Below are 12,947 nucleotides of genomic sequence, written 5' to 3'. Positions count from 1 at the left end.
GGTGTCTGCCACAACCAAAGAAGTGATCTGAATCTAGCTCTCAGTTGTATATAAATGGAAATGAAGACAGTCATTAATCAGATCTCCTTTTAAACTTCCAAAGTGAAGGGGGGGAGGAGAGGGAGGGACCTGTTACAGTAATCTTATTCACTGAGATCTGTCTAGGCCTAGGAGATTTCGCCTCTCTGAATTATACTTCACAAAGCACACTCCATCTCTTAAAAGCACTTTTAATACCAGGTCAAGGATTTTGGAGCAACCATGGAAGATTTTTGAGCAGAGAAGTGACACAATGAAAGCAGTGTTTTAGGAAGGGGGAAGGTGGGCAGGCACAAGAGACCACAGATGCACAAATAGGGTCTGAAGGAATGAATGTGCTAACTGTCCATCCTTGCTTCTTATTAGACACACAAAACAGTGCTTAGAAACAGTAAATTGCTCACATTCCTGTAGAAAGCATCATGCTTGAATCTCAAACTACTCGGTAACTATTAGAGCCCTGTACTGTTCAAAGTAGAGAAAGAAATTGACTTAACTAAACCAACTAGGCAAATTCACATAGTATAAGGTATCATATCTATGACTGTCTCATTTTATTCTGCATTCTCAGTTCATAAAATATTTAAGAACAAAGAAAAGTCAACTCCTATTCAGGAATTTATGGTTCATCCACCAGTTTTATAATCTCCTGACTGCTTATAAAATCATTTATATTAGAGGGCCTCCAAGGTGGTGCAGTGGTTGAGTGCTGGGCTGCGAAGCTGCCCACAGCCTTTGCAGCACCAGTTCTATCCCCAGCCGCCAGCGAGGGTCCCACATGGCGTGCAGAGCTCTTCTGTCAGCAGTGTACTTTGTCAGTCTGCCTGTTCTGCTCCCTGCTCTGGCTCTGGTGAATTTTCTCACTCTCCTGCGCTTCTGACTGTACCCAATGCTGTATAAATAAATAAATAAATCTTTTAAAAAATCATTTATACTAGATTGGCAAATGTCCTGGAGGTGGCCAGAGCTGAGCAAACAGAAAGGTTGTTCCTTCTTGACTTTCCCTGGGGTAGAGCCCTGGTCCCTCCCCATCTGTCTCAAAGGTGCTCCAGAAGCAACTTGGTACCATGTAGTAGAACTGGGCCTCCTCTCCCTTTTCTTCTTCATGAATGAAGCTGTAATTTTTGTTTTGTTTCTTTGTCTGTTTGTTTTATTTTATATATTTTATACATCATTCTTCATTTTATGCAATGTATGCTTTATCATCTTGGCTGTAATTTTTTAAAGGCAGAAATTGATGTATTTGAAAGATGATTTAAAGAACAAGAAGAAATAAGACTCAATAATAATAAAGCAATCCTTTTCACCCTTCAAAGACTTCTCCCATTTGGACATTATCTTACTACATTAGACCAATGGTGTCTGATTTTCATGATCAATTTGTCACATCATTAAGTCAAGCTCTACATAAGAAGGATTTGATGAATGCTCAATTATTTATCAGTCATTCAACAATTAATCTCTGAACATCTATTCTTGCTAAGCCCAAGGGACACAGAGTAGTACCCAAAAATGATTCTACAAATTCAGTGAAAGATCAGTGAATCAAAGGCATTAGCATTGTGGACTGACTGTAAAGCAATTAGACACTTAATAAACACTTTATGATGATCACACAACAATTGGAATTCTTTGTTTCTAGGCAGCAGTTCTCTTTGACCAACACAATAGCATATTGTTTTTCAAAGTCAGATGAGATTAACCCAATAGCCACAATGCCCTGTGGAGCCTCCTATGGTCGCTTCTCCAGAGAAAGGCATCTGCTGGTCATGCAGCCTCTCACCTGCTCCTACTCCAACCCATCCATGCCTCCTGTTTCCATAATTTAAGCAACAAGACTCCTGAAGGTCCAACTTTTTGAAAGGACTTTCCCTTCCCCCATGACGCTTTCTCTAAGCTTCCCTGTGACTCCATCTCCATCTTGGAACTCACAGAGCCTTCTAAACTCTGGTTTTGATATTCAGAGTGTGGTTATTTTTGCCCCAGTCGTCTCTCACCTACTAGACTCTAACTGCTTGATGGCAGTGACTAATCTCTAATTCTATGAGATTTAAAGAAAATTTAAACTTTGTGAATTGTTCACAAATTGGCTTTTTAAATAATCATTCGTTCAACAAACAGATATTGAGCGCCAAACATGCCCCAGGTATTAGGCTGTATTTCAAACTCCAAGACACCAAGCAATCTGTTAAATATCTGGTTTATATTTTAAAAAGAAAAGAAAAATATGTATTATATATTTTTGTAGAGTCAGTTTTGCTGAAAAGAACATAAAATAGTACACTAATTAAAATTCTTTTATATATTGTTCTACAAATTCCTTTAAATTATACCTAGTAATCCACTTAAGTTTGGAAAGGAGATGAATAGACAACAATGGTTTTTTCCCCCCCTGGAACTAGAGAGGTAGCTGAGCTATAACAATGTCTTTTGATTAAGTTTTACTGTTTGCTTAATATTTATCTTTTTTACCAAAAAGAAAAATTTTGAATCACTTCTTTTTTCCCCCTCACTCTCTGGTTTCTGCTAAACAACTAGCAATAATATGAAAAGGGGTAATTAAAGAACATATTTACTTCATTCAAAAATGTTACATTAATTAGTTTTATGATATAAAGAGGGCATTGTTTCCTGACATTTATTATTTAAGTAAAAGATGATCAAGGCTCATATTCTGAAATGCATTCCATGGTGCATACATAGCACACTCTAAAATCTGTTCATTTATTATATAAAGACGTCTCTAAGAGAAGTCCTACTAATAAAATAGGCCTTCACTCAATCTGACTGCCAAACTAACTTACTTTGGCAAGCAAAGTTGGAACATTTTAAATTTTACAAACATTATCCTGTTTTAAAAAGTTAATTTTGACTACTTTAAGGAACGTAAAAATAAACCTCAGTTTTAGTGAAATCAAGATGAAATCTTTCTAGACTTCTAAAATTAACTATCAGAATCAGATTATATAATTAGTATAAAGTATAAAGGCTCTGAGTCTTTGGAGCTGGAGAGGCCCATTTATTCTCAATAACCCTTTTCCTTCTTCCCAAAGGCAAATTAGTCTTTCCCACCTGCTCTCTCCTGTAGGTTGGGGGTGGGGGTGGGGGAGGTGAGACGTGCAATTTGTAAATAAATATGGATTTATTTAAACCAGGATTCAGTCTTAGCTTGATTTTGGAAACAATACCAACAGAATTATGTGCAGGCAGCAAAGGCCTAGAACAACAACAACAAAAAAACTTAAGAAAATGAAGAGAGCAAAAATAGAAGAAGAGACTGGTATTTGGTTCCAGGTACTGTGCTGTATACAAAATAGCTAGTTTTTGCTTGCTTGTTTGTTTTTTAGTATTTTTTTTACATATAATTCTTACATCATTTTTCATCTTTGAACAATGTATGCATTTTCATTTTGGTTATATTCCCCATACAATTGCCCACCCCCCCTTATTTTGACTCTAGTCCTTCCTCTCCCCGCCCCTTCCTCCCTCTCCCCCACGCCTCCCATAGTGTGTCTCTGGTTTATAGTGGCTTGTTGATTTTGATTTTTACTTTGTATTGATTAGTCTTTTTCCTGGTCTCTTGTTTAGGTTTTCTAAATTCCTGCTATGAGTGAGACCATCCGGTATTTTTCTTTTTCTTTCTGGCTTATTTTGCTGAGTATGATCCCTTATAGCTCCATCCATGATCCCTTATAGCTCCATCCATGCAAACTGTATGTGTTTATCTTTTTTGATTGCTGAGTAATATTCCACTGTGTATATGTACCACATCTTCTTGATCCAGTTATCTATTTTTGGGCATTTAGGTTGTTTCCAAAGCTTAGCTATTGTAAATAGTGCTGCTATAAACACAAGGGTGCAGGTGCTCTTTGGAATTGATGTTTCTGTGTCCTTTGGGTAAATACCTAGGAGTGGAATTGCTGGATCCTATGGAAGCTCTATGTTTAGTAGGTCCAGAAATCTCCACACAGCTCTCCATAGTGGTTGGACCAGTTTGCACTCCCACCAATAGTGCAGGAGAGTTCCTTTTTCTCCACAACCTCTCCAACATTTGTTGTTGCTAGTTTTTTTAATATGTGCCATTCTCACTGGTGTAAGATGGTATCTCATGGTAGTTTTGATTTGCATTTCCCTGATTACAAGTGATGCTGAACATTTTTTCATATGCCTGTTGGCCATTTGCATTTCCTCTTCAGAGAAGTTTCTTTTTAGCTCCTCTGCCCACAAAATAGCTACTGTTGTTCCCATTTTTACAGAGAGAGAAACTAAGGCTGAAAGATGAAATATTTCCCCAAGATTGAGAAGCTAGCAAATGGCAGAGCCAGGATCCCAAGGCAGTGTATCTCCCCCAAAGCTTATGCTGTGCAGTAAGGAAAGGAGAGAGAAACAAGGGGGAAATGAGAGTTGTAATGTAGCACCAGTGATGTCTATGGCGGCTAGCTGCACTTACCTGCTGTTGAGAAAAAGTGTGGTTTAGGTTCAGATTTCCAAGCTAAATAAAATAACAATGGCAAGGTCTGAGGAAAAAGGAAAGGGTGGATCACGGCAGGCCAGGTGCAGCAAAGTGAGACAAGTGGAGAAATGAACTCAGAGCTATAATTTTACCTCTGGATGTCAGGATATAACAGATACAAAAAACCAAAATTTCAAGGGACAGATTCTCTTTAAATATAACAAAGGACTTCTCTTTTCTTACTTTTTAAGAAAAAGAGTTCCCCTCAAAGAAAATAACTAATGCCCTGAGGAGAAACAAAATCTCTGAGAAAAATGAGCCATAAATTGGAAAACTAATAAAGAAATTGAAGGAGAAAGGAAATATCAGCTACAAAAGTTATACAGTCACAATGTACAGGAGACAGACACAATGTTCACTTGGCCTTAAAGGGCTGAGCTCATGCTAGGGTGCTAGAGACGCTTGGTCCCTTCTGTGCCAAGTCTCCCTAATTCTGTATAACTCTGATTCCTTCCAGATGCCACAAGGCACGTTCAAAGTGACCATCTCTCTGCAAAATAAAAATTCAGGGAAATGAAAATGCATTTGGCAGGTACCCAAAACTATCATAAGTTCCCCACTATGATAACGAGTCTGTTACAGTGTCCTCTGTTACACTCAAGAACATTTTTTTGCAACACCAAATTAAAAGGTAAGTAGAGTTTGGATTAGAAATCTTGTATGCTATTTTTGGATGGAGAACAGCCTTATTAATTGTGTCACAGTGTTACAGGGCAGGGAGAAGGGCACTCCAGAGCCTGCAAACCTGCCTGCTCTAAATAGGTTCTGCCATCTGCCACATCAACACAAAACATATGAGACTTTTATGAAAAGGAACTTTAATACAATTAGTAAACAATACAGGAAAGGCAAAGAATACAGTTTCTAAATCAAGCACCATGGGTAAATCCATCCCCTCATGGGTAAAAGTCCCCCTAGATGGGATTGGCCCAGAGCAAGGTCCGAAAGCCTGCCACAAGTTTAAAGCATCTTTCAGTGGGGACCCAAAGAAAATGATCAGAAACAACCAGACAGGTTTGGGAGGAAAAGAACAAAATCAAAATCAAGATACAAGCTGCCATTGTTATCCTCCCCACAGGTCTCTGACCCACATCTGTTTCACCTAGTCCATGACGAAAAGGCAAGCGCAGTTCCTTCACGTGTCTCTCTGCTCCATGTGCCTTGTCCAGGTCTCCTTCTGGCTCCATCCTACTTCCTTCCTTCCCAGTCTCCTCTGTAGCTGCTTCTCTCCCTGCTCAGCTCCACCCTCCTTTTGGGTGTGGCAGGAAACCTGGAACCTCCCCCTTTCCTGAGGACCACCCTGTTACACACGGACTGTCTAACCTCATTAACCTCAGGAATCCTTCTCACCTCTGACCATTAGAGATCTTTATTTTTTCTCTGCAGAAAAAATGTATTGCTGTTATTATCGTTATTGTTTATATTTTGTTTTTTAACATCTCAGGTAATGGTATGATCAGCTAGGTTTGGAACTTGCTGGTATAGGTTGTCCCACATTAGGGAGAGACTATTTTCTGCCTTTTTGAATTCCTTAGTGTACTCAATTAGGTATGAAGACAGGAATCTACAAATGAAAAAGCTGAAGGCTTTAAATAAGATCTACTTAAACTACTTAGTGTTTGGTGATAAATGGAATTAAAATAGGCTATACTAAATGATATCCTTTGATATGGTCTCACTTCTATCAATCAAAAAAATAAAAAATAACAATTTTTAAAGGCAAAAAGCAAACATGGGTGATTGGTATGATGAATCTTTTAAAAAGATTTATTAGAGCTTAAGGAGCCAAAAAGGGATGAAAGAGAATCTACTGCATTACCAAAGGCAGTTGGAGGGGGAAGAGAAATGGAGATGAACTAGGATCATATATTCTATTTGATTGACTCTTTAAAATATTCTCTTGGCTTAAGCACTTTATAAACAAATAAAATTTTAAGAAGTAAAACAAAATACCAATAGGTACAAAGAACAAAAGTGACTGAAAGCACTTAGAATCTTGTTTCTGTACATACTTTTACTCTAAGGCAATCAATCTGTAAAAATATCCTAGTAAGCAATGGGGGTATATATCTTTATTAAGCCATAAATACAACATAAAAATAAACTGAATGATAAATCATTAAATATTTGAGATATCAATAAATCACATGACATTGTCAATTTCTGAATTTCTTAGTGAAGACATCCTGAGCTGACTATCCCAAACTGTCCTGCTCTCCCTTACCCATCAGTTACATCCATGTCTACATTCACTTCCATGGATACATTAATGATTTGGGAAAGAGGGAGGGTACCTTCCTTATCCACAGCACAGTTCTGCAAATAAATAGATGGCTAAAGCTTAAATAGAACAAACAAACAGAGCCTAAATGTCTCAGTATTCATTCTAAGTAACACCCAATCCCACTGTTATCCTCAATGTAATTGTCACGTATTACCCAGCATTTTCATTCTCTCAAGAAGATTCACATCCCTACCCCTAGAAGCTCAATGCTTTAGCTCTGCTTGTTTAGAACTCTTCCTCCATCTTCCCCCCTTTTTAATTATTGGCATTACTTTCTACCAAGCCAGGAAACTGAAAATTGCAAGCCAAGAAACTGAAAATCAATTCTAATTCTTCCCTCCCGGCCCCCATTCCAATTGTTCAACCAAATCTAGTAGAGTCTACTTGGTAAGTCTCTCTGGCATGAAATTATTTTTAAATCCTGATTCAAGTCACCATCACCTCTCATATGAATTACTGCAACAAACCTTCTAATGTCCTTGCAATCTACAACAATCCTGACCCACTTTAATCTATTTTCCACTATGCAAATTGATCAAGTATCTTTGCTGCTTAAAAATCTGTAATGTTGAACACATTAGGTTGAGTAGGGCCTCCCGGGTGGTGCAGCGGTTGAGCGCTAGGGCCTCCCGGGTGGTGCAGCGGTTGAGCGCTAGGCTGCGAAGCTGCCCGTGGCCTCTGCAGTGCTAATTCATTCCCCAGCTGCCAGCGAGGGTCCCACATGGTGTGCAGACCTCTCCTGCCGTGCCTGCTGCTCCCCTTAGCAGTGTACTTCCGTCAGTCTGCCTGTTTTGTTCCCTGCTCTGGCTCTGGTGAATCCTCTCACCTTCCAGCGATTCTGACTGTATCCAGTGCTTGTATAAATAAATAAATAAAATCTTAAAAAAAAAAAAAAAAGAAGCAGCAGACAATAACAAGTATTAGCAAGGATATACACTGCTGATGGTAATGTAAAATAGTACAGCATCTGTGGATGTTGTAGTCTTCAAGATGTTAATCATATAATTCTCATGTGATCCAGAAATTAACTTCTCAGTATGTACCCGAAAGAATCAAAAGCAAGAACTCAAATGGATATGTGTACACCCATGTTCATAGTACCACTTTTTACAAAAACCCAAAGTTGGACACAACCCAAGGGTCCATGAACAGTTGAAAGGATAAACACAATGTGGTATACTTATATGGTGGAATATCATTTAGCCTTTAAAAGGAAGGAAATTGTGACATATCCTACAACTTGGATGAACCCTGAAGAAAGCTTTCTAAGTGAAATCAGCCAGTTATGATAGGTCAAAACCATATGAATCTACTTATGTGAGGTACCTGAATAGTCAAATTCCTAGAGTTTACTTTTGTCTGTTTTTTTTTGCTTAGTTTCTTTATATTGCACATGTAAGTGAAATCATATTTTTGGTGGAAATGCAAACTAGCCCAGTTCCTATGGAAAACAGCATGAAGTTTCTCAAAACATTAAAAAGAGATCTACCATATGATCTACGCTCCCTAGAAGAATACAAAAACATTAACTTAAAGAATACAAAACACTAATTTGAAAGGATATATGCAATCCTATGTGCACTGCAGCATCATTTATAATATCCAAGCTATGGAAACAACCTAAGTGCCCAAAGGCAGGTGAGTGAACTAAGAAGATGTGATATATGCACACAATGGACCACTGCTCAGCTATCAAAAAAAAAAGGAATCGTGTCATTTGTGACAACATAGATATAACTGGAGGAGATTGTGCTAAGTGGAAAAAAAATCAGGTGACAAATACTGGATGATTTCACTTATATGTGCAATGTAAAGCAACAAAGCAAAGTAACAGACAAAACCAAACCAAAACAAACCCTAGAAATCTAACTGTAGAACTGGGGCAACCAAAATGGGACAAAGGGTATTGGTTTGGGAATAAAAAAGGGAAAGGTCCCCAATGGATTACAGAGGAGGATTACTGGGTCTGTAGTGGTGGGTGTGGTGTGATAATTTACATTTGTAAGGATATGAACCTATACCCTAAAACATATACAGTGTTATAAAACGTTACCTTGTGATGAAAACTTTTTTAAGATCTCTTTTAGCAACTTTCAAATACACAACCCAGGATTACTAACTAGCATCACCATGCTGTATACACCTCACCCATAACTCATTTATAACTGCAAGTTTGTACTGACCCTTAAGTATGAATTTGCTGTATGCATACCATAGATTATTTTTCAACAGTAAAAAGGGGAACTGATACACAAAGCAATTAGATGAATCTCAAAACTGTTATGCTGAGTAAAAATTGCCAGATACCAAAGAGTACATACACACTTTATGATTCCATTCAAATGAATTTTTTAGAGTAGGCAAAACAAAGCTATGGTAACTTTGCTAGGAAGCAACATGAGGAAACTTTCTGGGGTATAAAATTTTACACATTGGACCAAAGTACGGGCTACCCTAGTGTATACATTTGCCAAAACTGATCAAAGTTGATTAGGATATGTGCATTTTCCTGTATATAAATCATACCCTAATTTATTTATTTATTAATTTATTTTTTCTATTTTTATTTTTTTAATTAATATTTTATTTTATATAATTCTTACATCATTTTTCATTTTTGCACAAAGTATGCATTTTCATTTTGGTTATATTCCCCATACAATTGTACCCCCCCTTATTTTGACCCTAGTCCTTCCTCTCCTCTTCCCTCTTCCCCCGGCCCCCCCGCCATAGTGTGTCTCTGGTTTATAGTTGCTTGTTGATTTTGATTTTTACTTTGTATTAATTAGTCTTTTTCCTGGCCCCTTAGGTTTTCTAAATTTCTGGTATGAGTGAGACCATCCGGTATTTTTCTTTTTCTTTCTGTCTTATTTCGCTGAGCATGATCCCTTCTAGCTCCATCCATGTTGCTGCAAACTGCATGTTTTATCCTTTTTGATTGCTGAGTAATATTCCCTTGTATATATGCACCACATCTTCTTGATCCAGTCATCTATTTTGGGGCATTTGGGTTGTTTCCATAGCTTAGCTATTATAAATAGTGCTGCTATAAACATAGGTGTGCAGGTGTCCTTTGGAATTAATGTTTCTGTGTCATTTGGGTAAATACCTAGGAGTGGAATTGCTGGATCATATGGAAGCTCTATGTTTAGTAGGTCAAGAAATCTCACAGCTCTCCATAGTGGTTGGACCAGTTTGTACTCCCACCAGCAATGCAGGAGAGTTCCTTTTTCTCCACAACCTCGCCAACACTTGTTGTTGCTAGTCATATATACCCTAATATAAAAAAGAGAATCCACTTCTCTAGCCCATTTACAACTTTCCATTACCTAAAAATGTGAAGTACTACTTGGTCTCTACAAAGTACTTAGAATTTTATAAAATATATTACCGTGGCTCATCCACAATGCACGTGATTTTGGCTGAGATGGGAAGAGAAATTGGTAATAATAAAGATTTTTCTACCTATCAGAATTGAAAATTTATAGGTTTTATAAATTATAGAATTTATAGGTTTCATCTGCTATGAAAGAAACTGTTGCTTTCATCTGATCTCAATATATTACACTGTCACCCAAACTACATGAGTACAAACTGGGATCATGGCCTCAAAGGAAACAAGGAGTCAACTTCTTTTCCATAAAGGTTGATCACTATCATTAATGACAAAAGACTATAGCTTAGACGGCCTCATCACAAATATATCTTCCATGTATAGTAACAGAAACTGCGAACAATAAAACTTTTTACTGAACTTTTAAACTAAACTCTAAGGTACAGTGGGGACACCACTTTCACCAGGTGAAAGAAAGGGCAAAGAGAAGGAAGGGTTTAACTCATTAAGAAATCAATGGGAAAAAATAGATACAACAGTGAGTTTGTTTGCATCTTAGTAGGCTTCAAATAATCCACAAAATGTGCATTTTCATTTTCTGACTCATTTTCTTCTCCTCCTTTTGAGGAAAGAAACACATGCAATCACCTTCATGTGGAATTAACTAAATACTAAGGCAAGCAACACTCTTGGAACACTCACCTGATGTTGGTCATGTGCTGATGCACAGGCTGATGCTGAAAATGGTCAGGCCACGGATGATGCAGGCAGAAAGATGGAGTGGGCTGGAGACAGCACGCAGTCTGATAAATAGGTGAATGGTTTGGACAAAGAGATGCAGGATACTCTGGGTGTGGCTGCATGCAACATGAGGCCAAAGCAGAAGGTGCTGCAGAGCCAGCCTCAGGATGGCACTCTTGGTGACTGTTATGGCTAGTCAAAGGATGATGGTATGGGCAAGGATGGCAGCATTGGGGTAACATCTGAGGTGTTCTTTGGTTGTCTAAAGGCAGAAAGGATGATTTAACTGTGCCGTTAACTTGCAGGCATCCGTTTGGACTCACTTTTGCTCTTGGCGCTTCTTTGGGTGTGAGCTGTTGGGCTGCAAGGTCTCCATCACAGGGGATGAGGGAACTAGTGCTGGTAGCACTGGTTGCGATGTTGCCGTTGCTCAGAACCACAAAATCGTTGTTTCCATTGCTCATAGCCATGCTCCAATTTCTTGACCCTAAGAAAGAAAGTGACATAAAAACACCCTGTTAGAGTCAGGCAGGCAAATATGCAGAAAAGATATTTTAAAATAGTTCTTTGAAAATGAGGGGTCTCACAGAACTTGTAAGAGAATAGGGGAAACCAGTGTCAGCTGAGACAGAACCAGCCAATACACTGGCATTTCTCTTTGTTCCTCCAAGCTAGTTCATGCACCTGGAGAAGCCTGTCCTAACCTTGTTGACTACTTTTCTCCTGTTCCACCTCTACTTTCAGTGGCTTTCTCTTCCCATTAAAAATTAGAACATTTTAGAGTGGAGATGGAAGAAGACAAAGAAGATACCAATATAAGCCTTCAACTTTTCAACAGTATCATATTGGGGATGTTCTAACACAGCAGGAATGGGCAAGATGAAGGGCCACCCTGAGGGCAATGCCTTGTGTAGATCAAAATAATCTAAATAATCTTAAGAATGTCTTATGTCTTAGAAAAAGAAGAACACATGATTTTTTCCATTGTCACTCAGGTCTTAGAAGAGAATTAGCAAAATACAAAAACTAGTTAGGCTAAGACTTGTGACAACCAAAATATGAGACACGAAACACTTACATCTCCTAAGTTAAAGAATATAATGCTAAAATCATAATGATCAAACATACCACTTAAGTTGACAGGAACTTATTAATTTGTCATGTATGTACTATGTGTCTGTGTTATATAGCATTATTTGCACATGAGGAAAAAAATATTATGGATGGGATTTGTCTCAAATGAGATTTTTGTTCTTAATTTTTTTCCTTTCACCAAAGGGTCCAGGCTTTCAACTTAAAGGAAAATCTTATATACTCAAATAACCAGTAAGCATGTTCTGTTCAGTCCATAAACAAAAGCAAAAACAAACCTCCTTCCTTTCCCCTCACCTGCTGACTGCCCTCTGAGGAACACACACACACACAATCCGTGAATTTGCAGTAAGGAAAATGAGTCATTAAATGCTATTAATTCACTTTATCCATATGTGAAAATCAAGAAAAAAAGAAAACCATAATTTGGCTCACTAACCCTTCTGGTTTGACATTTTTCTAAGTAAACAAAAAACAGCCTATAGAGAAATCTCTCTCCAGTCTCCCATACTTCTGGCAGACACACAAGTAACCAAAAGAAATTATCTCTTTTCAGTCTGTATATTTAGTACCTAACATGACAAACCTAGATCATCCATGAAGACAATTCCTATGCAGATTTTCACCCAATATAGAAATTACTCAACAGGAACATTTCTGAGGAGATTACGCCAGAAAAATGCATAAAGTTCCATCTGAATACTGGAACTCAGAAAACACTCATTGTACTATTTAGGATGCCAATTTAGCATTACAAATTTGTTTACCTTTTGGATAAATTTTCTCAAGCATGTGCACATGTGCACACACCTCCCCCGCAACCCCCACCCCAAACATATTCAGCTATGTAAACATCAACATTACAAGCTATGGAGTAACCCATCGTAGCAGACTGGTATTATTCAAGTAGTGGGAAGGCAGGGTAGATATACTGGCAAGAGCCT

General features: G+C 38.0%; 1 protein-coding gene across 6 annotated transcripts in view; it reads right to left on the bottom strand.

Annotated features, from left to right (window-relative positions):
• Positions 1-12,947, bottom strand: part of DISP1 (dispatched RND transporter family member 1) — a 169,269-nt gene that overhangs the window by 47,500 nt on the left and 108,822 nt on the right. For all 6 annotated transcript variants that reach the window (XM_054694900.1, XM_054694899.1, XM_037510261.1 and 3 more), the window contains one exon: positions 10,873-11,398. In XM_054694900.1, coding sequence (XP_054550875.1) covers positions 10,873-11,398 — 526 coding nt within the window. The remainder of the gene's footprint in view (positions 1-10,872; positions 11,399-12,947) is intronic.

The sequence above is a fragment of the Talpa occidentalis genome, unplaced genomic scaffold (assembly GCF_014898055.3).
Source record: "Talpa occidentalis isolate TD23 unplaced genomic scaffold, MPIMG_talOcc4v2.1 talOcc4.14, whole genome shotgun sequence".
Taxonomy (NCBI): domain Eukaryota; kingdom Metazoa; phylum Chordata; class Mammalia; order Eulipotyphla; family Talpidae; genus Talpa; species Talpa occidentalis.
Note: the sequence above shows the minus strand (reverse complement) of the source record. Positions and strands in the feature narration are given on the sequence as shown.